This window comes from Ursus arctos, unplaced genomic scaffold (genome assembly GCF_023065955.2).
Source record: "Ursus arctos isolate Adak ecotype North America unplaced genomic scaffold, UrsArc2.0 scaffold_23, whole genome shotgun sequence".
NCBI lineage: Eukaryota > Metazoa > Chordata > Mammalia > Carnivora > Ursidae > Ursus > Ursus arctos.
Window position 1 is genome coordinate 35,510,307 of NW_026622908.1, and position 27,315 is coordinate 35,537,621.

Below are 27,315 nucleotides of genomic sequence, written 5' to 3' on the forward strand. Positions count from 1 at the left end.
CAGTATTTACAAGTCTGAGAAGGACTGCAGAAGACAAAGCGTAGGATGTCACAGAATCAAGGAATGCATCTGAATGGGGTCCTATTCTTCCACGGGAAGAGAAATGCAACTGGCTATCGGAAGTCCCTCAGAAGGCCTGGAAAGCCAAGCCAAGAAAAGCCACAGTACAGAGCTGAGCGGGTCCCCTTAAAAGACCCCAATAGACATGGTAGGAGAGCTGTTCTGAGGGGCAGCAGCAGAACAGGGGCGGTGGCATCAGAACCAGGAGCAGCTCAGGATTCAGTGCGATGGTTGACCAGGAGTGCCCAGCACCTCCTTTTCTGCAGCACAGAGCAGTCCCAGCAGCTTAAAGAAGCTAAGCAGGATGGACCCCACGGACAGAAAACAGATGAGGAAGAATGGCTTTGTGCCACCTTAGCGCTCCCTGACAGGGACGTGAGCAGAGCCAGGGACACAGGACAACCAGAGATACAAACCAGACCCCCAGGCTGCTGCTTGTGAAGAGCTCCTGCTTCTGAGCCACTGCTCACCGCATGCAAGAGGAGAAAGCTGGGGTGGGGGGTGTTGGGAACAGAAGGAGGGACCCCAGCTTGCTATCCGGGCCTGGCCTGGCCTCGCCATGGAGTCAGACCAGCCAAATCGAGCGCACACAGTGGGAGGCGATGGGCCCACTCCCTCCTGACGCCCTTCCAGAGCCTGGTTTGCGGTTTTGTACAGTCTCACTGCATCTTATTTTGGAGGAGAGCCTGGGAGGAAGGCTTCTTTTCCTCCCTATGCCTGCTGCTTGCCTGCTGCTTCACTGATCACTCTTCCCATTTCCTGGCTGCTGCGAGGATGGGACCGAGGAGGGCAGGCAACCCTTCAGTGGGTGGAGGCAGCTCCCGGCTGAGTCACAGAGGATGTCCCCCACCCCCGCCCGCCGATGAAACAGAAAGCACTGGCTCTTCCTGGGAGAAGGCGAAGAAACCTGCTAAATCCTATAAAACAAGAGTTGTTTGGGTTTGTTGTTTTGTTTTGTTTTGTTTTTGTTTTTCTGTTTAGGGAAACAAAGTGGAAGTGCCCTGCCCCTACCAGAAGCAAGGGCCCTGAGTGGGCCAGGAGGGAAGTGGAAGAGAGGGTGTCATGGAGAAAGTGTACCCATTGGGCCACATCGAGCATAAACTGGCACTGCTTTCCAGTTGATGGCTGTCCCCAGCATTCAGGCACTGAGCCAGGCCCCAATTAGCCAATCACAGTGATAGACACTGACAGTCTCCGTCAGGTAACCAGTGCGGGTCAGTGCCTCCACCAACAGAGGCGAGTCATGGGGAAAGCCACAACCTGGGTTGGATTCTGACTCCAGTATATACATGGTGTGTGACCTTCAGTGAGTCATACCACATCTGTAAGCCTCTGTTTCCTCGTCTACAAGGTGGAGCCGGTAGTAATGACCTGATAGGATTCCAGGGACGATTCAATAAGATGAACACGTATAAAAGGCTTCCCACAGGGCTGAGCTCATTGCAAGCACTCCAAACTAGCAGCTCCGAAAGCCTCCGGCTATCATGAGCACGGGCTGGCTGCAGAAAGCTTGTGCCTCCAAAGGGAAACAAGGGACCCAGGTGTGTTTCACTCTCTGGAGTGTGATGACTCAGCTCGTAGCATTGTAGAGACCACCCCTTGGGAAGATGACAAAGTCTCAGCTTTCTCTCTCTGCGTCGATCAGTTCCTTATATTGAAGACTCCTCCCGCAGATCACATGCTTATTTCCTGCATCACAACTGTATCAAAGGCTGGTAAAGATCCCCGAGCAGGTGGCTCCAAAGTGATGGTCTGGCAGATGCCCTTGCTTCCTGAGAGAGCAGAGGACGTGGGGAGGAAAGCATCGTGGGGTGGGTGGGTGGGTGGGTGGGTGTGTGTGTGTGTGTGTGCTCCCGTGAATGCTCTTAAAGACCCAGAGGAGAAACAAGCAGAGTCTCAGCTGACATTTGCAAACAGAGCTATATTGAGAGGTGTCATCTTCTCCGGCAAGGTCAAAAGACTCATGCCTGCTAACCTGAAAAGGCGAGAATTGCGGGCAGCAAACAAAATCACACTGCCACTTGGAAACTTGCCAATGGCAACAATCAGGGTAAAAATAATTAGAAAAGTAAGTCAGGTGTGAATCAGATGTTCTGGTACTGAGTGCAGTATGGAACGCTGCTGTCGACCCCCTCTTCTTCCTGCGGCCCCTCCTGCCCCAGCTTCTAGGACACAGCTTCTGCCCCGTGTTCTGGTTGCCAGCCATCCCTGTCCCCTTCCCTGGCTTCTCGTTACTTTGCCATGCCCTGGGGCTTGGCCCTTGGCACCCTGCATCTTCCTGCTAATATTGTATTCCCTGGAAGGGGGGATTCATCTCGGGATTCATCTCCTCCCACCCCAACCTCACTGCTGCTAAGCGCCAAGCTAGAACGGCACTGGCTCACGGGCACACCTGGATAAGCCATTCTTCATTTCCCGGCTTATTCTACCAACAAGTATTTAGTGAATCCCCGCTACATGTCAGGCACCGGGCTAGGTGTTAGGGATAGAGAAGTGAAACCCACATCTGGTTGGACAGTCTGTTGTGAGGAAAGAAAAATTTAAAAGAAGCTTTTAAAAATTAGAAATTATGAAAAATGTTGTAAAGACTAAAACATAGTCTAACATGGACAAAACTGAGGGTTGAGGGAAGGGAAAAAACTTACTTTTTATAAAGTAAAACCATTCTGAGTCGATAGCGTTGAGGCTAACACCTGACAAGGAGCAGAAGCTGTGTGCAGAGCAGGGAGAGATCCTTCTAGAAAGATGGAAGAGCAGGAGAAAGGCTCTCAACGGTTTCTTTACAAAATAATTTGACTTGTGTGTGGGACATGAAATGGAGGGTCTCCAATTTGAGGATTATCAAGAAGTTAAAAGCAGACAGATAGCATCTTTTATAAAAGACGTGCTTCATACAGACATCCAAATAATTACCTAAATTGTCCCAACCCTGACATTTATCACCAGCCCTTCCCTTGGAGATATGTAAGTAGGAAAATAATGAGAAGAAAGTTATTTTGTAATTACCCAGCATGAATTATGACTCTGAGAGGCTATTTCCAGGGGTGCTTTAGTGTAATTTAGTTCAGCATTATGGGAGTTTAATTTAAGACGACGTTACCGGTGCAGAGAAGCTCCGGAACCAGACTCGGAAGAACGGGATTTTCATCCTGGCATTCCCAGCCATCTGTCTGTAGATCCGAACCCTGCTAAGCTTCCGTTGCCTTCTCTGTGATACAGGAAAATAATTCCTGTTTTCCCTACTTCCCAGGAGAGCTGGAAGAATCAAATAAGGAAATGGATATAAAATGCTTTGCAAACTGTAAAGCACTGTTCGTGGGAGGGAGTCACTCTTCATGCTTTTCCTCGAGGTTGAAGGACTCCTTTTGGTTGCCACTGACAAAAGAGAGCCTAACTCAGACTGCTTTGAGGAAGAAAAAATTTACTGGCCACAATAATGAAAAAATCTGCGTTAACTAGCTTTAGCCATAGTCTGATCTAGGGGCTCAAATGATACCGTCCGTCTCCAGACCTCTCTCCATCTCTCAGCTTGTCTCTTCTCCATGCTGACTTTCTTCTTAGGGTCTTTTTGGTGGCTAACAGTTGCAGTAGACCTATAAACTCCCAGATTTAAATCCAGCAGGAAAGAGAGAATGCCTGTCATTCCAGGAAATTCCTGAGCCCTATTCTTGCCAACCCAATGGCGTTAGGTGACCATCCTGCCCTGACCACTGTGTCGTCCAGGGCGTGAGAAGCCTTGATGAGCCCTGCCTGAGTCACATTTTTGCCCAACCCCCAAGCAAGAAGTACATTGACCCTAGTGGGGGCCAGATGGATTCCTGGGGAAACCAGGAGAGGATGAACGACAGTGGGCCAGTGAAACAGCAGAACCCCACTCTGCCCCCACATCCTAGGTTTCTTCCCTGGAAATGCCTGGCCAGTCTTTAGCATACCAGGACCAGCAATAACCAAACACTCATGAGATTACAGGCTGAGGCATGGAAACCAGCCCTGCTTAAGACCAAGTCCTACAGAAACTCATGGTGTTATGCCTTTTCTCGAGTCTCCAAAGTGCAACCCGTTCTGGGGCATTTTGTCTCTCCTTTCAGACCCGGGCTTCTTTCCATCACAGGCTAACAGTTGCCAAGCACTGGCTCTGGCCTGCAAGGACCTCTATTGTGAGCTTCACAACATCTCCTGCAAGTCTTAATTCCGTCCCTTTATCAATAATTCTGTAGCTTTTGTGCCTTGCTTCTCTCCTGCTCCACAGCCCTCCTCCACCCCCATCCCCCCCATACATCAGGGCATATAAGCGATACAGTGGAACACAGAGACGGAATAACTAGTTGGGGGCGTTTGGGGTGGTGAGAGGGTGTGTGGCAGGGGCCAGGGGATGATGCGGAAAGCTTCGCGGAGGAGAAATGAACTGAGTCTTAAGTAACGATTAAGAATTTGCTAGAACCAGAGTGAGAGAACATTCCCGGCATGATTCTTTGGATCCAAAACTATTTTGATCTCTCTTTACAAAAAAAGAAAACTCTTTTTCTCAACCCAGAAGTTGTAAACCAGTGGCCCGCAGACAGATCGGGCTGACAGATGTGTTATATTTGGCCCACACAGCATTTTGTAGAATTTAAATTAGTTGCCAACATTTAAAAATGGTGAGATTTTACATAAGGATCTGGATTTTCGGCTGCTCTTGAGAAACTCAGGAGCTCTGGCAGCCCTGGACCTGAGTCCCCACTGGGGCAACAACGGACTGAATTGAGTAGCACCTGCCGTCTTGAGACAGGGTAGGGCCCACACAACCTGCTGGCCTCCTTGCTCTCCCACATCATCTGCCTGGTTCTTGTTGGCATTAGAGTTTGTGACCTTGTCTCTACCCAAAAAACTATTTACTCTTCAGACTATCTCTTATTATTATTATAGTACCATGTAGTGTAATACATCACGCCCTATTAAACAATCTGATCTGTTTACATTACTCCCTTTCTTAAAAATCTCCAACGATTCTCCAAATCAACAGAGCAGTCTTTTAAACACCTCATGCAGACTGGCGGATTGATGCAGGGGGAGTTGACCCCAATGCAAGGGGAAGGTTGACCTCAACCACCCTCCTCTACCTTATGCACCAACTTTCAAGCCCTAGAACCCTCCACTCTGAATGTCTGTCGTTTCCTAACCCCATCCTTCCCATGACTACATGCTCTTAACACATACTGTCCCTCCAGCTGCTCTACCCCGGCCAGACTTCCCTCAGCCCTCAGTGTCCAGTGGAGGGGCCATCTCCTCCTAGCTGGAGACCATCTGACTCTTCCCTCCCTCCTCGGGCCCCCTGCAGAGGCACTGGGTTCCTGCCTTGGTGTTAGCACCTGCCATGTTTCTCTCTAATTATTTGTTTCCATGCCTACCTCCTCCACACGCAGCCAGTCTGAGATCCTTGAAAGCAGAAACCGTGACTCATTCATCTTTGTCTATCCAGTGCCTTTCTGTATACCTTAGCAGATAGCAGATACTCAATAAATTCTTGTTACATCAGTGAAGAAAGGAACAAACACACGGGGAACAAACTGGCCAGTGTTCGTGGAATGTCACACCTCGGCAATTGTAACGCAAGAAATCCTTTTCACTGAAGCGCTTCTGTCTACTCTCGCCACAAGGAAGTGCTCCCTTCTCTGGGTCCTTGTGGAAACAGTACTTGAGGGTAGATCCCCACTGAGTTGTTAGAGGAAGCTACAAGGAAGGTCATATATCCCTCGGGTATTGACAGAGGACTAACAAAGCCAGGAAACACCTTAGCGCTGGTCTCTGACCTTCCTAGACCCCCCGCAGTTACAGTCACCAAAGTCCTTGAAGCTGTGCCTGGGACCCCAGTACCAGCTCCAGTCATGCACAGTGGCTCCCCTGCTGACCCTCCAGAGAGAAGTCTGGGATGCCTTCTTACTGTCTCACTCAGCTCCAGCCACACTTGGCCTACATGCTGTTCCTCGAATGTACCAAGTACCTCCTGCCTCAGGGCCTTTGCACTTTCTAGAATTCTCTTCTGTGTATTTACATGGCCCACTCCCTTACTTTATTCAGGTATAAGATCATATTTAACCTCATTAGAAAAGGTTCCCCTAATCACCAAAATAAAACTACGACAGTGTCCCCTACTCCTTGACACTCTGAATCCTTTACTCTTTTTTAAGGAAGAACTATAAGAACCAAGGCATCAGGGGCCAGAGAGACTCCAGGCTTGTTGTCACCAAGCCTCCCTCCTCTCTCCTCTTCATCTCTTATGTTTGTTTGCTCTACTTGTCTCCACTGTTTTCTGCCCAGACAGGCATTCTCTATATGAAGGAGTAGCCATGGTTCCATCCTTCGAGCTCATAACAGAAAGAAGAAGGGATCCTTCCCACTCATCCTGGTGAGAATAATCTCAGAGAAATAATCTGCTTGGCCTGGTTTGGGTCCCATGCCAGTCCCTAAACCTTTACCACAGTGAGAGGATGTGTCTTTATTGGTTAGGTCTGACGGTCTTTTTAGTTTGTCAACGTATCCCTGTGACCAGAGGAAGAAAAGGTCATCTGCCCAGGCAGGGGCCACCCGCAGACTTGGAGTTGGGACTGGAGCAAGATCCCTCTGAACCCGATGGTTGAGTGGGTGGAAAATCAAGGAGCAATTGCTCCCCGAGACAGAGGAGACAGATGGACACTGGGCAGACGGTGCCTCAGATGTGCGATTATGGCTTCCCAGTTCCCAAAGCACCTCTTCCACTGTTTACCCCCCTCCAACCTCACACCACTGCTGAGCAATTGCCCAGGCATTACCCCTCGGGGTGACATTCCAAATACTGAACAACCAGCATGACATGGGCGCTGGCTGAGCAGAAGGGTCTTAGTCCTTTGGGGCTGTTATAACAAGGTCCCATGCTCTGGGTGACATACGAACAACAGACTTTTTTCTCACAATTCTGGAGGCTGGAAGTCCAAGATCAGGAGCCAGCTCAGTCAGGTTCTGGTGAGAACCCCTCCTGGGCTGCACACTGCCAACTTCTCCTTGTATCCTCACAGGGCAGAAAGATGGCTAGCTAGTTCTCTCGCCTCCTCTTCTGTGGGCATGAATCCCGTGATGAGGGCTCCGCACTCGTGGTTTAATGACCTCCCATGGCCCCAGCTCCAAATGCCATTACATTGGGGGTTTGGATTTCAACATATGGATTCTGAGGGGGACACAGACATGCCATCCGTCACAGGACTCTAGCTATGAACCACGGGGATGGCCACCCTGGGGAACACCAGTAGGACCATAACCTGATTGCTCTCAATTTCCAGGGGAAGGACTGACACCCAGAGAGATGTTTAGGCTTGTGCCCTGGTCACATGGTGAGTTGGTGGCAAGAAACCAAGACCTCTGCCACCAACTCTGGACTTCTTTCCACTGTCCTAATCTACCCTCTGTCCTCAACCGGGGAGGTGAAGTGAGGCAGGATTGGGGCAACCAGAGAAGAGTCGCTATTCTGATCCTAGGTGCTTGGAGGGAGAAACCAGCTCTCTGTAGCACACATGGAGGCCTGCTCAACGGGTACCACAAAACCTGGGAAAGCAGCACCTGCCAGACAGCAGGGACCGAGAGCAGCCAATGGGATGGGAGTGTGCCACCAGACGGCAGATGCCAGGAGGGCTGCAGCTATTCTGGGGTACAGACCGCAGCTGCTCCATCACCCCAGCTCTGCCCCCAGCTCCCCCCTGCCACTCCGGGCCTTACTGATGTAGCGTCTGAGACCTGGGACTTCTGGGCCAAACAGTCAGGCCAAAGGGAGTCAGCCCCTTACAGAAAAGAGCATGATTTAATACTGTCTCAAATCCTGGTAAATGCCTAGTCATTGCCCTTGTTAGAAGTCACCCAATCTGCTCGGAATCATCTGGGCCAAATACTCCCGCTGGCTCGCAGCTCTCTCGGGAGCTTCCCGGGTAGACTCTGAAACAGCCCCCTTACTCGAGGGGCAGGGAGAGACTGAGGAAAGAGGCAACCCACTCCAGGTGGGTGGGTGGTGATTTTAATGCTAAGGGAAGGAACTTATATTTGAGGCTTTTCCTGGGCAGCAGCAGGATGAATGGGTCCCCACACCCGCCCTCTAGATCCCTAAAGTTTCTGTAAAGAGGCCGTAACCAGGTCCAGTCCAGTACACTGTGCAGATGTCCTCCACACCGCATCACTAGCTCAAGTCTGTGACCTTGGAGCAGCCTCTGAGAAAAGAAGCCACAAGCGGAACCCACATTCCAAGGACGGGGTCGGGGGTGAGGAGCCTCGGCGTCCCAGGGTCCAGCTCACGGGCCAATCGGCAGTCATGTCTTTCTGGTGACACTCCCCAACAGCGTCCATGTGATTAGATGAAGAAACTGAGGCCCAGAGAGAGGATACTCTTTGCCCCGAGGACCCACGGCAAACTTAAAGGAGAGTTGGCATTGCTTGATTTCTCAATTCAGGACCCCTTCACCTGGACTTCAGACTGGGAGGCATCCTTCCCAGTGGGGTCGTCATCCTTCCACTACAGGGGGCCCGCTGAGCTTGACCTTCACACCCGCCATTCCTCCGGTAGGGGCCATGCCATAGCTGCAGGCGTGAATTCCTGCCCTCACACGCTGCACGAGGACCACACGGTTCAGGCCTAAGCCCCACTCTGCCTTCTGGATTCAAAGCCTGAGCCAGCCCAGAGCCGCTTTCTGGGCCAAAGGCACCATCCAGGCGCAAACACCTTAGCCCCAAATACCTCTCCTGGAGAGAGGAAAACAAAACATGGGTGAAAAAGAAATCCCTTCTTTTCTGCTCCTGACAGGTCCCAACCTTCCTTCTGTTGTGTCCCCCTTTCCAGCCTAGGTGGACAACAGTGAGCGTTTCCTACAGCCCTGGCACGCGCGTCCCTCGGGCCGACCTCAGGGACACCTGCTGCTGCACAGCCCCTCCCAGACCCGGTCTGCTCAGGCCTCTCGTCTGCTCTGGGCACCGGGCCTGCAGCAGACCCCGGAGCGGGAAGGCGGTTCTGCCCCACAACCTCTCACCGAAACGATGAGTCTCTGCTTCACTCTGCAGGTGCTACGGGAATGTTCTGTTTTGAACACTCCTACTGTGGTAACCAGGAGACTTAGGATCCCCATTTAACAGAGGAGGAATGCTGAGGTTCAGAAAGGTGGTATGGGGGCGCCTGGGTGGCTCAATCATTAAGGGTCTGCCTTCGGCTCAGGGCGTGATCCCAGGGTCCTGGGATCGAGCCCGGCATCAGGCTCCCTGCTCCACTGGGAGCCTGCTTCTTCCTCTCCCACTCCCCCTGCTTGTGTTCCCTCGCTTGCTGGCTGTCTCTCTCTCTGTCAAATAGATAAACAAAATCAAGAAAGAAAGAAAGAGGGGCGCCTGGGTAGCGCAGTCGTTAAGCGTCTGCCTTCGGCTCAGGGCGTGATCCCAGCGTTCTGGGATCAAGCCCCACGTCAGGCTCCTCTGCTAAGAGCCTGCTTCTTCCTCTCCCACTCCCCCTGCTGTGTTCCCTTTCTCGCTGGCTGTCTCTCTGTCAAATAAATAAATAAAATCTTAAAAAAAAAAAAAAAAGAAAGGAAGGAAGGAAGGAAGGAAGGAAAGAAGGAAGGAAGGAAGGAAGGAAGGAAGGAAGGAAGGAAGGAAGGAAGGAAGGAAGGAAGATAGATGGTATAGGCTTGGGCTTTGGAAGGAGAATGATCGGGGAAGTTCTTCCCCTGCCATTGGCAGCCTGTGGGAACCCACCTAGAGCACTTCGCCTGGTGCCCGGCCAAAGTAGGGGGTCAGTAAGTGTTATCTATGCAATGTCATCCCCAGGAGCAGAGAGGCAGAAGATAACAGAGCCGCAGCTCCGACCAAAGCCTCCTGGCTCTCATCCAGCAGCCCTGGGAGAGGATGGCATGGTGAGGAAAAGAATCACAGGCAGGAATAAATCACTCCAGATATGGCAGTTTCTCTATGCTTAAAACAAGACAGATGGTGCCCCTTTATCCATGCGAACAGGTGAGACAGAGCGACAGGTCGCGGGTCACCAGGGTGGGGGTGTGGGCGTGACCTCCCTGCAGTTTCAGGGTATTTCCAGATAAACCTTTCCTCACCCTATTAGTGGGAGTTACTTCCCAGGGCCTGGGAGGGAAGCCCGCAGCTTTTCCCAATCCCTGCCTCCCAGCTCCTCCTGCTTAGACGCTACTCCTCTCCTTTTCCAGAAAATCCCAAGGCAGCATCTGGGCTCCCTCCCCCCACCCTCTTCCCTGTGGATGCCCAGGCGAAGGCGGCCACCCTGAATGATCCGGCCAGAGCCATGGTTCACAGTTCGGTGGTGCTAATCTGGAGCTGCTCCGTGGTCTGGCTGTGGCGTCAGGGCCGACTGAAAGCATCTGGACGGCATCAGAATCACGAAAGAAAGGAGCGTCGGAAGGACTCAGCCCCAGCAGCTGCCCACGAAGAAGGAAGGTGCAAGGAACCAGACAGGAGGGGATGGTGCTTTTCAAAATCAAGGCGTTTATATTAACTATATATATATATATATATATATATATATATATATATATGTTTGGTTTTTTTTTTTTTTACATTTCTCGACACAGTTAGAGAAGAGAGATAGGTAGATTATCAAGAAAGAGTCAAAGGGAATTTCTAAATCGAGCATTTTCTATCGATAATGAGCAAAGTAGTACCATTAAGTACCATATCAAATAAGCTATAAACGACTGGGTATTTTTATCAGCCATTACCACAGCCTTGTTTCTATAAGCCGGCTATGGACGTCCTATTACCCCCTTGGTTCATATTCAGAGGACTCGGGAGAAATAATGCTTTCCTTTTTGTTGCCTCTTGGTTCGTTAAAACCTATCTTTCATAGGATGAAGCGAGTTATCTCACCTGAGATATGCAAGGCAATAAAATCACATAAGGGGTGAAATCACACCACAACATGTGAACAATAAACAGCTTGTAGAAACACACACGCGCGCGCGCGCACACACACACACACTATCTAAGGAAGGTGATAACTGCAATTTAAAAAAATCATTGAGCTTATAAAGAACACCTGACAAGGTAAAAGAGCGGAGACAGAAAAAAATACATGGAGCAAATGCATGGCTTTCTCAGGGAGGTCGCCCCCACCCCCTGGGAGCAGGGAGCCTGTGTTTACCTCCCTGGACCGTCCTGCAGTCTCCCTTTGAGCAACTTTGCATCTTTACAATCATTTAAGATCTTTTTTTCCCTGTGTCCCTCTCCCCAGAAGGGGACCTTGCCTGCTTTCTTGACCGCTCTATTTCCAGTGCTTAGCATGGGACCTGGTCCCTAGGAGGGGCTCAGTAAATAAGAAATCTCTCTTTCTGATCCCCTAAGGTAGAACTGCAGGCTCCCGGCCAGCTGCTTGCACGGTCCCCTCATCCCAGGCTGGGTGGAGGGAGACCAAGAGGTCATCCTTCAGATCCTTCAAACTTAGGTCCTACATCTGCCCCTCTGCCCTGATGTGCTTTTCTTCACAGCACTTAACCTCACCTACCATGTACGTGTTTGTGTGTATGCTCATCGTCTGGCTCCAGAAAGGGAGCACTAGAGAGCTGGAACTTTGCTTCATTCACTATTAAAGAGGGGACTGTCAAAATGTGTAACCACCAGCCATCAGGGACACCAATCAGAATGGATATTGGCCCCAAATGCCCTACAGGAGCAAACCGTATATCCATCAAACCTGGCTATGCTGAAGTTCATAGGACAGGGTCTGGAATATAGTAGGCGCTCAATAAACAGGTGTTGAATAAGTGGATGGATTTCAGTCACCCTCTCTGTAAGATGGGACCATAGAGCTACCCAGCATGTATTGGTTTCCTTCTGGCCACATGCTGGCCAACTCTGGTCAACTAAGGAAGCCATAAGTCCCTTTCTTCCGTCCCCAGCCTCCCTCCCACCACAGCAAATTTGGCCACACGGCCTCTCTCAACAGGCCCTCAAAGCAGCAAATGTCTGCTCTTCCCACCCCCTGCTCCACTAGAAACGATTGTAAATTTCTATCGGTTATTTCACCGCTTTATATCCACTTCTGTCTCTTCTATCAGCCCCAGAATCCTCTGTCTCCAGTAGCACCAGTGGTAAAGAGTAGTGTCCCCAGATAGACATTGAACCAGGGCAGGGCTGTCTCACCCGGAGAGCTTTGATATGCTCTCAGCAAAGGGGCCCAGGTATGGCCGACCTGGTGTTTCCGAGTTGAACTCACTCATTCACGCTGCAAAGACTTGCGAAGTTCTCCTGCTTATTATGTACTGGACACCAGAGGAGGACAGTAAACAAAGCAGGGCACCTGCCCAAACGTTGCTCACAGACCAGCAAGGGAGACAGACGGGTGAGCACGTGCTTATGCTGAGAACTTCCGAGAGAAGGAGGTTGGAGCGCACAGAGAGCTGCCATTCCTAACAAATTTTAGTTTGTTTTCTCGTCTTAGTAAAAAATTAACTTTTCAGAGAAACATCCCTGATTAAAACTTGGCGACCCAGGTTTGTGTGGGCCTGTCTGAGCTCTGCAGCTGCCTGGGACTTGCAGGACAGTGGCAGTGACTCCAAGAATACTGGGTGACAAAAGCAGCTCCCTGCACTGACCCCCACTTCCCATCGGCACTTGCCCCCTCTCCACATTTCCCTCTCCCCAAGGGGAGCAGATGGACGCGAAGGGCAGAGAGCAGGAGCCAAGACCAACCACAGTACATAGGAACGCACCTCATCCTGAGACGTGCAATTACGAGATTTTACTATTTATGCCTCCAGAGCGCTTGTATCCACCTTCTCAACCCTCTGCACATACGCACAGGCAGGCACGCACACCCATGCACACATGCATGCACACCTGAGCTGCACACGTGCACGCATTCGCACACACACACGCTGCTGTGAAGTTCAGGAACGATGCAGGATGGCAACTTTCAACTCAAAGGGAGGGTGTGGAGGATCAAGGCGGGGCAGGCAGCGAACATGCAAAGAGCCCAAGAACCGATCCATGGGTCCAGGAACCAAGGAGCAGAAGGAAAGTGCAAGCTGGCCCCGAGTAATAAAGATGGGCTGGGATTACTGACCAACAACAAGTGCTATGATTGGAGGTGTGGTTCCATACTCACCTCCACCAACTTCCTCCCGAGATAATGGCAATAAAAGCAGTGACCGTTTGTTGAGAGTTGGCAGTGTGCCGGCAACAATTACCTATTTTACGTGGGTCATTTCATTCTGCCAGCACCCCTGAGTCAGGTATTATTATTATTGTTGCCATTGTTGTTGTTGTCGTCCCATAGCCCTTGCTGTAACCGCTGTGTTAGGCAGGCTCCCACCACGTAATAATGCCTCCCAGGTTGAATCAAGACATTTTAGAGACTGAAAAGGGCATTCGATCCACTTGTATATAATGAAACTAATCATAAGGGTTGTGGCTATTCATAGAGCTTCTAGAAAGGACCAGGAACTCTGCCAGGTTCTACCTGTGTTGCCTCTTTCAAACCCTGTGAGGCAGCCCTGTGAGGTACATCCTGAAATCATGCCCACTTTATTTTCTATATTTGCATCAGAAGGATTTACGTATTCTATCAATTTTAAAATGATATCTGTGGGGCGCCTAGGTGGCTCAGTTGGTTGAGTGTCTGACTCTTGATTTCGGCTCAGGTAATGATGTCAAGGTCGTGAAATCGAGCCCCACCCCACCCCCATCGGGCTCTGTGCTCAGCGGAGAGTTTGCTTGAGATTCTCTCTCTCCCTCTCCCTTTGCCCCTCCTCCCACTAATGCTCGCTCTCTCTCTCTCCAAAATTAAATAAATCTTCTAAAAATTTTAAAAATAAAATAAATAAAATATTATCTGTAGCATTTCTTTTTTTTTATAATAATATTTTTTTATTATATTATGTTAGTCACCATACAGTACATCCCTGGTTTTTTGATGTAAAGTTCGATGATTCATTAGTTGCGTATAACACCCAGTGCACCATGGGGGTAATCAGAAGGGGGAATGAAGTATCTGTAGCATTTCTTAACATATTTTGCATGGATTATTTCAAATCACTTATGTCTAAACTCTGTTTCTTCATTGAGTTTCTTTCCTTTCTAATTTTGTTTTGTCATTTTTTTGCTCAAGGAAACCTTATTGTCTTTCAATGTTACGTGTTTGTCAGAAGCCATCGTGTCACAAATGACATTCTCCATATCTCTTTGACACACAGAAAGACATCATCTCTCCACAGCTGGGACAAATGTGCTATTCTGTTCACTCCCTGATTTGCATTTTGTTACTGTTCATTTCTCTCTTTAATTCTTTGGACCACTTGGAACTTCTCCCATGAATAAAAATGAAGTATGGCACCAAAGTCTCAATAACATTTCTTACTTGGAGATGACTTTCAACACTGTGGTTTCATTTCCCATTTTTCATTTTCTCTATTCTGATAGTGAGAATCACTTCCTCAACGTATGCTCTATCCCATGGTCATTTTCCAAAGCACAAACACTGAGTAATGCCATTGACTGCTCTTCAGTTTGCAACACATGTTTTAATCTTTCAGTTGGGGAAGTCCGGCATCACCGCGACTCAGCATTCTCCCGTCATCATCATCGTCTTCATTAATATCATCTGTGCTTCATTGTCCATTTTTCCCCAGATGGCTTCCACCACCAGTTCACCAGATTCTGCTAAATACTTCGCTGAATTATTATACTATAAAATGCAAAGTCATCTTTCCTATTTCTAAGCTGTCCCCGCAACTAGAGAGTTTATCTTTCCATTTCTTCCTGTATCTTCATTCTATGGAGGTTTCATAATTATCCCTCAACACATTTTTCATGTGGTAGATTACATTTATTCTCGTGCAGTGAAAGGTTTTCTGTCATTATCTCAACTCATTTGCCGTGTATGTCAAGAAATCCTAATAAGGAAAATGATATCTCCATTCATTTGTATCTACAACTCTAAGATTAATTTCTGTGTATTTCCCCAGTAGAGTAAATCTTTGACATTCATGATTGAATAGTCACAGTTTCAATAACTTGCAAGAGACCACGGAAGGCCGTGGTATGTAGTAATTTACCATTTTGCTGGGGCTCAAAATTGAATTACTCCTGCTGCAAGGCTGCTAGGTAGGAGAAAGTCACTTTGCTAAGGGAAGTAGCTGGGTATTATCCATCCTTCACCTTTCCCCAATCCTTTGCCTGGGTAGGTCACAGGACCATCTGCACATTAAAGGTCCTGAGAAATCTGGGAATAAATAATCTGTTTCATTTTGTTTAACGCAATATTTCTTTTTTTTTTTAAGATTTTATTTATTTATTTGATGGAGAAAGAGAGAGCACAAGTAGGCAGAGTGGCAAGCAGAGGGAGAGGGAGAAGCAGGCTCCTTGCTGAGCAGAGAGCCCGACACAGAGCTCGATCCCAGGACCCTGGAATCATGACCAGAGCAGAAAGCAGATGCTTGACTTATTGAGCCATCCAGGCTCCCCATAACTCAATATTTCTCAAATTATTTGAGAACAAACATTTTTCTTATGGCACACAGTGTACCATGAGATATCACTTTGGGAAACAATGCTTTAATACTTAACTTCCAGAATGAGTCTGGCTAAAAGATCGTTTAAAAGATTTCTGCCCCATTTATCCTCACTTTTTTTTTTTTACAGAAGACATTATATACAAGGACCATTGTATATGCAATGGTCAGTGGGGGGGGTTTCTGAAGGTTTTGAGGCTTATCCTGCACCAGAAAACATTCAAATCACGTGCAAGTGGGATATTTTCCTTTCCTCTCCCACTTCTGTGCAATTTGTTTTCCCTTCTGCATAACGATTTCAGTAATTTTATACTCTGCCTTGTATTTTTTTTATTTTATTTGTTCATTCAACAAACATATCTGTAGTCCTCCCTCTGTCTAAGTACTTCATTAATAACAACTCATGTAATATAAAATAACTCCATGAGTTCGATACCATCATCCCTATCCCAATTGTACAGGCCCGAAAACTGTAGTTTCAAATGGTAAAAAGGCATTCTTGTCTAGATCTTATTTTTTAAGGAAACCGTCTCGGGTAGTTTTCTTTATTCATATTATTGGTCTTACAGTAAACATAAATTTCGTGTTATATAAAGGAAGAAAACTTCCATTCTCTGTCACTTGTTTTTTAATGTGCCTTTAGTCAACATTAAATATTAAAATGTTCTGATTACCTTTCTTAGTCTCTATTGAAATAATTATGTTTTCTATCATTTTTCAGTGAATGTTAATGACTTATCATGCTAGCTTTGCTTTACTGAGTCCTTGCTTATGGTGGATTACTTGTCTCCACGTGTTGCTCTGTTTTGTGCATTAAGATTAACATTTTATTTCTGAGCTCATAAAGGAGTTGAAGAACCATTCCCTTCCATAAGGGAGGGGGAGATATAAATCTTATTTACCCCAGCCAATTCAGGATATCGACATTAATGAAGCCGCTACCATGTTACTCCACACCAGACACTGTGGAACATGGAAGATTCAAACTGAGCATAATATGAGACAATGCTTAGCAGCAGAACTTCCAAGACCATAAAGGAAAAAGAACCATGTTAGAGAAGACAATGATTTTGAGGACTTTGTATGTGCCTAGAATCTGTACAACTTAACACATGTTTTCTGCTCCTCGGTTTTGGGTTTCCCCAAAGACTTACGATATCACTTAAGCGGAAGAGGCCGCGCCCAGATCAACTAGGCGAATGCACTGGACTAACGTGGCCTCCGAAAGGGCGAAGTCTTCATCCCTCTTGCTGGCAGCTCTATGCCTATCGTGGAGCCAAGCACCAGACTCACAGTGAGTGCCCAATAAACAATTGTATTAAAAAGAAGAAAGGAGCCAGCTCTTTGACCAAACCAACTGGTCAAGCTGGTTTTTCAAAGGCACGGTGGCTAGAAATGAGTTCAATGGGTCATAAAGGAAAGAAGTGTTGCAAAGACTTTATCTTCATGGAGGTCAATCTGTGGCAGGAGGGACAGGGAGCTTGGGAAAATGGGAACGGAATGGCAGACAGAGTCTGGGGACCTGGAGAAAGAGATCAAGACTACGAGGTTTTCTGGAAGCTTCCACTCTCCTAGAAACAGAGCCGAGTGTATCTGCAGCCCCAAGTACCCCACCTGGACCTGTCACTTGGCCCTTTGAATCCCAAAACTCTCCAACCTTGTAGGGTCAGGACTTAGGGACAATTAAGGAACACAGAAAAGGTCTCACCTTCCATAATTGTCCCTGACAAGCCCTGAGCCAGTCCAGCCACCTGGTACCTGGTGACCAAAATACATTCAGACCTAGGGAAGCAGATGTTACATATGGACTGAGTCGATATATCCCATCAAGTGAGCAAACTTGTCACATGCACTTCTCCTCTTTCCTTCCATCCTTATTCATGTCTTCATTGCCTTCCCAATTTCTCTCCCTGCCCCTCGAGAAGTTCCTTTCCCCTTTCCAACCCATCTCCGTTTTCCCTTCTGGGCCCTCCTCCATCTCAGGTCCTTGCTTTGCCCCCACTCCAACCTCTCCCACTGGGCCCTTTTGCCCTTTCCCCCTGCCTGCCCCTCTGGCTTCGCCCCTGCCCTGCCCCCTACCCCCTCCTCCTATGCCCCCCTTTCCTATCACTAGGACCCCTGCAGGTGGCTGTGGATTCTGCCACTGTTTCCTTCTCATCTCTCTCATCTTGGTGGGGTCCATAGCCAGCTCTCCTGTTGCTCAGAGATGTGGAGGCAGTTGCTAAGAGACAGTGAAACGTCAGTACCTGGCCCTCGAGGAAAAAAAGGGAGCGAAAAAGGGAGAGAGGAGGGGGAGAGAGGAAAGGAAGGCGGAGGGAGGGGAAGACCTGGCGGAAGCCACAAACCCCAGCAGCCTCAGCACCAGCTGAGTTTCGGGAAGAAGCATTCAGATTCTGTGAACTTTCTTCCAAGCATCCTCTCTCTGGTTCCCCTTTTTGAGTAAAAGAAGGGGAACCAGCCAGGCACCGTGGCACAGGACAGGAAACCACAGAGGATGCTGCCCCGGGATCCAGGAGCCATGGAGGAGGAGAGGCCGGGGGAGGGGAAGTGCCGGGGAGGCAGTCTGTTCTCCTGAAGCAGCAAGCGGGATTCCAGGATGAGGGAGGGAGACCCGTGTCTGCTGCAGATTGATGGCTGTGTCCTTGGAACAAAGTAAGTGGCCTCCTGAGGGCCTGTGGGAGTGCAAGGCGAGACCCTGGGGTTCAGAAAAACGGGTCTGGATAAAGGAGCTGGGTGATTTCCCAGTGGGCGGGATTGAGGCTGGAAGTGCTGGGAAGGGAGGCAGTGCTAGACCAAGGGGGTGAGGGAGGACAACTGAGGACAACTAGGGGCCACGGAGGATGCGGGGGCCTCAAGGGATGGGGGTGGATGGTGGGGCTGAGAGACCGGGTGTGTCATCGTGCAGTCTCTCTGCCTGACCAAATGTGGGCGTGGGCTCACGCTGGGGGGCACAGTGGGGCTCTTGTAGAAAGGGCGCTAGGATTAGGGGTGTGCATGGGGGAGGGAAGGCGGAGGGGGCAGACTGGAACGGGGGCTCTGCAGGAGAGCGTGTACAGAAGAAAGCTGGACAGAAACGGGGAGAAGTGAGTGCAGGGCAGGGCAAAAATGTGGGGGAATCACAGGAGAGCAATGTGTGCATGTGTGTGTGTGTGTGTGTGTGTGTGCGCGCGCGCGCGTGCGCACGTTCCTGTGTGTGTGTGAGAGAGAGAGAGATGAGAGAGATGAGCGAGAGGTGAGGGAGGGAGAGGGGAGTGCTAACCATGTCTGAAAGGGGTATGCAAATGCAAATGACCAGCGTGTGTTTTCTTAGAGAGTTGTTCAAGGGTGGGGTGTTTGGTGCTGAGGGGCGAGGCTAGGAGGAGAAGCAAATGCATCGCGCCCAGGACAGAGCCCGGAGGAAGACGGGCAACCACAACATGAGGGTGGGGTCCGAGCCCACTGCTGCCCACACCTGACCCACAGGACGCAGAGAACTCTGTGGTCCGTGGCGGAGAAGAAGGAGGGCGGGGAACCTAGGAGGAGACAGCGGGGAGGAGAGGACACTGGAGATCTCTGCCTGAGTGCTTTCCTTGTTGACAGAGGGAATTCTGCCCCCGCCTGCTGAGCACAGAGCTGGTCTGGGAGAGAGGCACTGGCTCAGGAGAAGTCGCCAAAGCGGTCCTAGCTGACCCCCATCCCGCACCTCCAGGACACATGGCTCTTTCCAGCCTTGGCAGACGACAGTGGGTGTCACCTGGGGTCCTCCCCAACCTGGGGAAAGAAGAGACTCCTTGGGGATTTCAGTAGATGCTGAGGCTGAGGACTTGGGTTTTCAGGAAACCCATGGAGACCCACTCCCTGCCAGGCTCTCTTCCCAAAATACCCACCCCAGGACCCCCTTGGACTCGAGCTCCCTGGGCCACCAGGAGGAATGGCTTCTGAGAACTCCAATGCTGGAGACCCAAACACAGCCCTGGCCTCTAACTGGTCCCAGATGTGGGACAGGGCTCAGGGTTTTTAGACGTACCAGGACCTTCAACAGGCACCTTTCATGTCCTTCCCCGCCCCCACCACCACCACCTCTCCAACATAATACAGAGAGGATGCACCCAGCAGTCATGGGTGAGAGGAACAGAGATCTACAGGGACCCTTCCAGCACCTGCTAGCAGCAGGTCCTGCCCCATCCTCAGCTCCTTTCTCTCTCAAGTTTTGATTGTCTTCTCAGACCCTGAGGGGCCTCAGCTGGAGTTATTGTCCCCTGGGCTCCAAAGGGGGGGCTTCCTGTGGATCTCACCTAGGGAGCCCTCTGGTGCTTAGAGGCTCTGGGGAAAGGCTTGAGCAATGATACCACGTGCCCAGAAGCCCCACCTTCCAGGACTCTGGCCCTGATGTAGCTGGCTTTCTGAGCCACTGACTCTTGATTCATGGACATCGCCTCAGCCCCAGTGGGCTCCCCAGAGCGCTGCTGCTGCCAGCTACCTAAGATGGGTGACACCTGGTCCCAGCTGCCCTGGCCTGGGCCCCCCCACCCAGCCATGCTGCTGGTCTCCCTCCTCTTGGCAGCCGGGATGATGCGTTCAGACGCCGGCACCAGCTGCCCCGTCCTTTGTACGTGCCACAACCAGGTGGTGGACTGTAGCAGCCAGCGGCTGTTCTCCGTGCCCCCGGACCTGCCGAAGGACACCCGCAACCTCAGCCTGGCCCACAACCGCATCGCATCCGTGCCGCCCGGCTACCTCACGTGCTACATGGAGCTCCGGGTGCTGGATCTGCGCAACAACTCCTTGGTGGAGCTGCCCCCGGGCCTCTTCCTCCACGCCAAACGCTTGGCACACCTGGACCTGAGCTACAACAACCTCAGCCACGTGCCAGCCGATATGTTCCAGGCAGCCCACGGCCTTGTGCACATCGACCTGAGTCACAACCCATGGCTGCGCAGGGTGCATCCCCAGGCCTTCCAGGGCCTGGTGCAGCTCCGAGACCTGGACCTCAGCTACGGGGGCCTGGCCTTCCTCAGCCTCGAGGCCCTCGAGGGCCTGCCAGGGCTGGTGACCCTGCAGATCGGCGGCAACCCCTGGGTGTGCGGCTGCACCATGGAGCCGCTGCTGAAGTGGCTGCGAAACCGGATCCAGCGTTGCACGGCGGGTAAGGCGGGCGGTCAGGACGGGGCGGCCGGGACGGGGCGGCCGGGACTGGGTGGCCATGGGCACAGAGGGTCTTGCCTCACTGCACACAGAGGCTCGAAAACACAGGGAGGGACTGAGAGCTCTTCAGAGCCGGTGCGTGCCTGGTCTGCACTGGCTTCTGTGTGCACCAGCCCTTTCACGCCAACGGTGGTACCCATGAGATGCTTGCTGCGCATGCTGGGCGCCGGGGACCCATTCATTAATGACACACACCCAGCTTGCCTCTGTGGCACAGATGACCTGGGGGGCAGACAGAGAGTAAACAAGAGTAGCTGATAATAGACAGTGTGTGCTGGGCTTTCACCCTGACCTAAGATCTCAGCACGCATTATCTACCCCACCTTGATGACCCCCATTTTGTGGGTGAAGAAACTGAGATCTAGAACACTGAAAATCCTTGCCCAGGGTCACTCCTTTAGAAAGTAGACGGGCCATGGATAAAACCCAAGTTTATTTGACTTCTAAGCCCCATTCTACTCTACTCTACTCTCTGCTTTTTAAGTGTTCCAAGTGCTGGGAAATAAAAATGGCTAACACTCTTTATTTTAGTACTTATTATCTGCCAGTACTTACTATTATACTTTATTCTAAGCATATTTCATATTTAGCTTATCTCATCCTCGTAAGAACCATGATAAGACCACACACACACTACTCTATAGAGAAAGAAACCAAGGCACAGAGAGGTTCGGTAACTTTCCCAAAGCCACACAGCTGCTAAGTATTGGAGTCAGGATTCAAACCCTGGCAGTCTGGCTGCTTTACAGCTATAGCCTGAAGAGTCAGATCCAAAGCTAACAGAAAGAGTCATGGGAGAGTTCTGACCTGCCAAAGGGCCTCAGCAGAGCTCTGCAAGGTTTGGACACGGGGTGGGGAACTGAGAAGAGAAATGGATTGGCAATTTAACCAACCAATCCCAACTGGGGTTGCACTGGGGACTGAAGGAGCCTAAATCACACAGGCTTAATGGGCCCTGGCCTTGCCCGGAGGCAGGCAATGTTCAGTTGTGCCCCCAGCCACCGGCTCTCTTGCGTAGCAGCACCGAGCCCCAGCACCAGCCTCCAGCAGTAGGACAACAGGAAATAACTGTAGGCACCATCTCAGGGGATTTCCCAGAGCCTGGCTCAGAGTGTGTTCAAAAGAAACGATGCTGAATGAGGTAGGAGGGAGAGGAGGACTGAGTGGGGAGCCCAGGACCAAAATAGTTTAGGGGGGCTGTGGGTCACGATTCCACTGTTTCTACACAGCTGTGGGAGGAAGTTCTCTGGGACCAAAATAGCTGGGGACCGAGATGGGGCAATGCTAGGGGGCATGAGGGGGATGCTGCCTGGAGCAGTCTCCCCACCTGCTCACCCTTGCACGCTGCATGTCCTCCCCTCTCTCCTGTGCACTAAGGACAGAAAGGGCCTTCTGGAGCACAGCTTCCACCACACCCAGGGGCTCCCTCTTTTCTGTGATCTCTGAGGCCCCGACTGCCCTTCAGAAGAAGCGCAGCCTCCCATTGAGCAGGAGAGGGGTCTGCGGTCCCATCTGTGCAGCCTCATGGCAGTGCTGATGAAGGACTTAGTTCCAGAGAGGGAAAGTAACTGCCCAGTGGCCATGACTAGAAACCTAGGTCCCCTGTTCTCCACAGAACGTACTCTTCACCACATCGCACTCTCCAGGATATTTCCTCTTGGGTGCAAAGAACTTGCCAGTGTGGGTAGGACCAGGCAATCCTTTTCCCTTTGTCATCTTCTTTTTCTTCCCCCACTATTACCCATGGTTTTTGGACAAATCCCAACAGAAGAGGACATAAAGCTACCCTTGGGATATAACTCAACCTCAAGACTGGTCCCTTGACTTACCAGAGGGCTGCGTCAACCCTCGGTCTCTGATTCTAAATTCTCTCGGGGTATTACCAGCTGCCCTCAGAGCCTCATCTGCTGGGTCCATACCAATTGCCCTCAGTTTCCCCACATTCCCCGGTGTCACATGGTCTTGCCACCACTGCAGTCACGCACACAATAGACTTTGGAGTTCAGAGTCTTCAGTTCCATCAGGAGAGCCCTTGATGATCAACTCCAGACACGATCCTGTCCTGAACAGGGTCTGGAGTGCTGTGCATATGGCCTGTAGGGAGCCTTCCCCCGGGAATTTGGAGCAGATCACATCTTCTTCCCCAAACCGACTCTTCCTTTCTAAGGAGAACGATGTTCATCCATTTGTCAAAAGCGTCCTTCAAAATCCATCATTTCCTTTGCCCTCAAAAACTACAGGATGAATAAGTAGCATTTATGCACTACCTAATTCAGAAAACTTCTTCATACTGACTCTGTTAGACAATTTAGATTGAATTATCTCTTTCTTATGGAGGGAGAGCATGAGAGCCAGAAAGGTAAAAAAGACTTGCCCAAGATGAGAGCTTGATTAATGTTTATCCACTGGGCAAAGGAAAAGCTGCCTGCTGGAGAGCCGGTGCTTGGTACCGAACGGCAGAACTGCTATCTGCATGCCACTCTCACCTCCAAGGCAGAGTACGATGAAACCATTGACGACCATCATGCATTTGTACAAGTGACCCTGGAAGGGTGAGGTGCGACCATCAATGATGGTGAGAAAAGTAATCCCACTGAAGAAGACACCCCTCCTACAGAAGTCTATGTGCAGAACATGACCCTCACGGACCTGTCCAGGAGACAAGCCTAGGATAATAACAAAAGCACACACATAGTACTTACTATCCACCAAGAGTATATTATTTATATATGTTAACTCATTGAGTCCTCACTACAACCCAATGAAATAGATAGTATTATTATCCTCATTTTACAGATGAAGGAAGCAAGACACAGAAGGGTTACGTAACTCACCCACAATCATACAACCAGTCTGGGGATTTGAACCCAGACCAATATCTTCACAGCCCATATTCGTAACCCTATACTCTACATACCTGGAAAAGCCAAACGGGATAGTAAAAAGACCCAGTGCTTCAGTTGGATGGGGTCATCCGTCCACACATTCACTTAACAAAGTTTCATTGAGCACTTTCACAGACAGGAGACTATTCAGAGACTAGGGACACCGTGGGAAAAACTTATATTTAAGGGGGAGGAGACTGATAATAAAGAAACTGTAAGACATGATAAATACAATGGAGAAAAATTAAGCAGAGTAGGGAAGTAGAGAATGCCCAGAGAATGGTGATGTGGAGTTACTGTATTATATAGATTCATATAGAAAGGCCCTATTAATAAAGTGATATTTGAACAAAGTCCCCAAGGAAGCGAGAGATAGAGCTGTGCTAAGACTCAGGGGATAAATGAGATAAATACAATAGCTCCCCCTCTCCACCCTGAAAAGGGACATGCTCAGGGTGATGGAAGAATGATCAAAAGGTGTGTGTGGATGGAGCAGAGTGAACAAGGAGCAGAGGGAGAGAGACGAGAAGAGTCCTTGTAGCTCACAGTGAGGACCTTGGCTTTCATTCCATGGGAAGGTAAGAAGTCAGGGGAGTGCTTCAAGCACAGAGCACATGACAGGACTTCAGGTGTGAAAGATACTGAGCAAACTGCATCAAGATGGTTTAAAGGCAGAAGCCAGAATCCAGTTAGGAGTCTGTCGTAAGAGATGATGATGTCCCATGAAAGACCCAGATCCATCATCAGCAGTGACTATTGGACTTGAGGCATTTGCAAAACTCTCTGAGCAGTGATCTCCATGACTATAAAAACTGGTATAAAAACATTTGATTCGAGGGTAGTAAGGAGGGCACATATTGCATGGTGCACTGGGTGTTATACGCAACTAATGAATCATCGAACTTTACATTGGAAACCAGGGATGTACTGTATGGTGACTAACATAATATAATAAAAAAATTAAAATCAAAAAATAATAATAATAAATAAATAAATATCTTCTCCCATTCAAAAAAAAAAACCACTTGATTCGAGGGTTGTTGAGGAGAGTAAAGAAGGTAAGTAAAGTTTTTGACACAGAAGAAACTCAATTAAAAAAAAATCAGCTTCTCTTGGGAGGTGTGGGGGAATATCCTTTCCACTCTCTCTCCTCCAGCCCCTCACCATTCCTGGGTTCTGTGTTGCAGATTCTCAGCTGGCTGAGTGCCGGGGTCCCCCTGAAGTTGAGGGTGCCCCACTCTTCTCCCTCACTGAGGAGAGCTTCAAGGCCTGCCACCTGACCCTGACCCTGGATGATTACCTCTTCATTGCATTTGTGGGCTTCGTGGTCTCCATTGCCTCCGTGGCCACCAACTTCCTCCTGGGCATCACCGCCAACTGCTGCCACCGTTGGAGCAAGGCCAGTGAAGAGGAAGAGATTTGATGTGGGCGCCTGGCATCCCTCCATGCTGCTGGCCACCACTGCTGCTGACCACCAGACACCACTCACTCTGGTTCTTGGTGCCCTGGCCACCCCTGTCATGACCCAAACAAGGTCAGGAAACTACCTTTGTGTGATCTTCAACTATGGGCCAGACACTGTGCCAGAACTGGAAATATCCAATGACTCTGACCTACTCCCTGCCCCCAAGGCTCTTACCTCTAATGGAAGAGAGAGATTCAAAAACTATTTCCTTTAAGACAATTTTTCAGCACTCTCAGCACATAGTTATGAAAGCCCAGAGGAGGGATCATCAATTGTGCCTAGAAAATGTCCAAGAGAATTACAAGAATGGAGGCAATTTGTGAACTGAGTCATCAAAAACTGTCTGCTTTGTCAAATAGACAAAGGAGGGTGGACTTGAACAAATGACAGAGTCCAAAATATGCATGGTGTGTTGAGAACAGTGACCAATCCTTGTGACTTAAGTGTATAGAGCAGGTGTGGCACAGGACCAAAACTTCCCTCTGACACCCAATCTTTCAGCTCCCGGAGTTGCCCACCACTGCCTCCAGAGGGAGAGAACACCTCCGTGCCCTCCTAGGCCTCCTCCTGCCAGGAGCTACCAGGTGAGACCACCTTCTATTGACTGCCTCCCATACTACATGCGCCAATTGCAGCCTGCCAGTGAGGTTCCAGGTACCAATCTGAGGTACCTACCCTTGTCTTCTGCCTCTCACTCAAGCTTTGGCTTCAGAAGAGGGAAGCAAGAGATCCAGCAATGGGGCAGCAAGAGGCCTGGCACCTGGGAACTCCTAATCTTGTGACTATTCTTGCCACGGTGCCCACACCAAAGGATCTCACCAGGAAAATGCACGGTAGCATGAGGGTAGCCAAGACTTAAGGAGGACAAGGCCACCACAGTTATGACTGTAGGAGATTTTCTCTTTCTCCCAAGCAATTCACCCAATTAAGCATCAGGGTATGAGAGCTATTAATTACCAAGCACTTGCCAGTATCAGGCACTGTGATAAGCTCTCTCCACAGACAATTCCCGTTAATGCAAACATCAATCTCGTGAGGAAAGCACTGTTGTTCCCATTGTATAGATGAGGAATTGAAGGCTCAAAGAGGCTTAAAGTCACTTGTTGCTTAACAAGCAAAATAAAGTCTGTGCTCTTTCTACCCTATCCAAGTTGGGGAACATACTGTTCCCTCTAAAGTTATATAAGTTCGAGTTCAAGTAGTTCTGATGATTAAGTGCCCCCCAGTAATAGCCAGGCACTCTTCTGGGCACTTTTAAATCTACTGACTCACTTATTTCAATTCTCAGAGTAACACTGCCTGGTGGTCTTTATTATTTCCATTTTACAGATGAATTAATCATAGAGAGCTGAATATCTTACCCAAGGTTATCCGGGTAAACTCTAGAAGGAAGGTGATAGGCAGCTCCATTTAGGGAAACTATGTCTAATCAGTCCGTCAAAAATCAAGTAACTTCATGTGCAAAGCACTATTATCATCATTGCTGCTGTCATCTCCATCCTCGTCATCAGCTTCATCAGCTCCTTCCCTGTATTTGTTCAGCACTGGACAGCTCCTAACATGCTGTTAGCATCATTCCAGACTTTTCACAACCCTATGTGGGAGGCAAACCAAACACAATTACTCCTATTTTACAGATTGGAAAAATAGAGACTCAAGAGCAGGCATGACTTGCTAAAGCAGTAAAGTTGGGACTCAACTTCAACTCGGTTCTCTCTCCAGCTTTCCCAGGTGCTTGAGGAAAAGAATGCCCAGGATGGCTGGGTAGTGGGGCTCTTGGATTCAGCAGCTATAAATGTCCAGTAGATCAGCTAAATAAAAGGCAGTAAAACCAGCTGCTGCACAAATTTAGATGTGCTCACAGTAGAGCAAATCACAGCCTCTGAAACTCAGAAGCAGCACAAATAACACCTGAATAGGAGTCATCTGCCTTGCAAAGTGTAAATAACACATTAATACTAGTGGCCATGATTGCAGTCATGCAAAAAAGAAGTTCTTTGGGAAACAAGAGAGGAAGCTGTGCTAACCTCTCCTACTCAAGCCTTGCTGTGTTATGTTTCAAGAGATACAAAGGGTGCAGGAGAGCTGTGGGGTAAGAACCTCAGCAGGATAGGGGAAGACATTAAGGCACACAGTCCAATGTTTGTAAAGCTGGCCAGGATAAAGTTTAAAACAGGGGCTTTCTACTTTGCCCCCCAGCTCCAACAAA

The 27,315-nt window shown here is 49.4% G+C and overlaps 1 protein-coding gene across 1 annotated transcript; it reads left to right on the top strand.

Annotated features, from left to right (window-relative positions):
• Window positions 1–20,003: 20,003 nt before the first annotated feature.
• Window positions 20,004–25,064, top strand: LRRC55 (leucine rich repeat containing 55). The gene is made up of 2 exons (XM_026486980.2): window positions 20,004–20,697; window positions 24,829–25,064. Exons 1-2 carry the CDS (start codon window positions 20,037–20,039, stop codon window positions 25,062–25,064), a joined length of 897 nt encoding a protein of 298 aa, XP_026342765.1. The 5' UTR covers window positions 20,004–20,036.
• The last annotated feature ends 2,251 nt before the right edge of the window (window positions 25,065–27,315 follow it).

Bases quoted from the DNA above. Each gene is read 5' to 3' on its own strand.
- LRRC55 (XM_026486980.2), top strand. From the start codon at position 20,037: ATGGGTGACACCTGGTCCCAGCTGCCCTGGCCTGGGCCCCCCCACCCA. The intron at 20,698-24,828 runs GTAAGGCGGGCG...TCTGTGTTGCAG, and splicing joins GATCCAGCGTTGCACGGCGG to ATTCTCAGCTGGCTGAGTGC.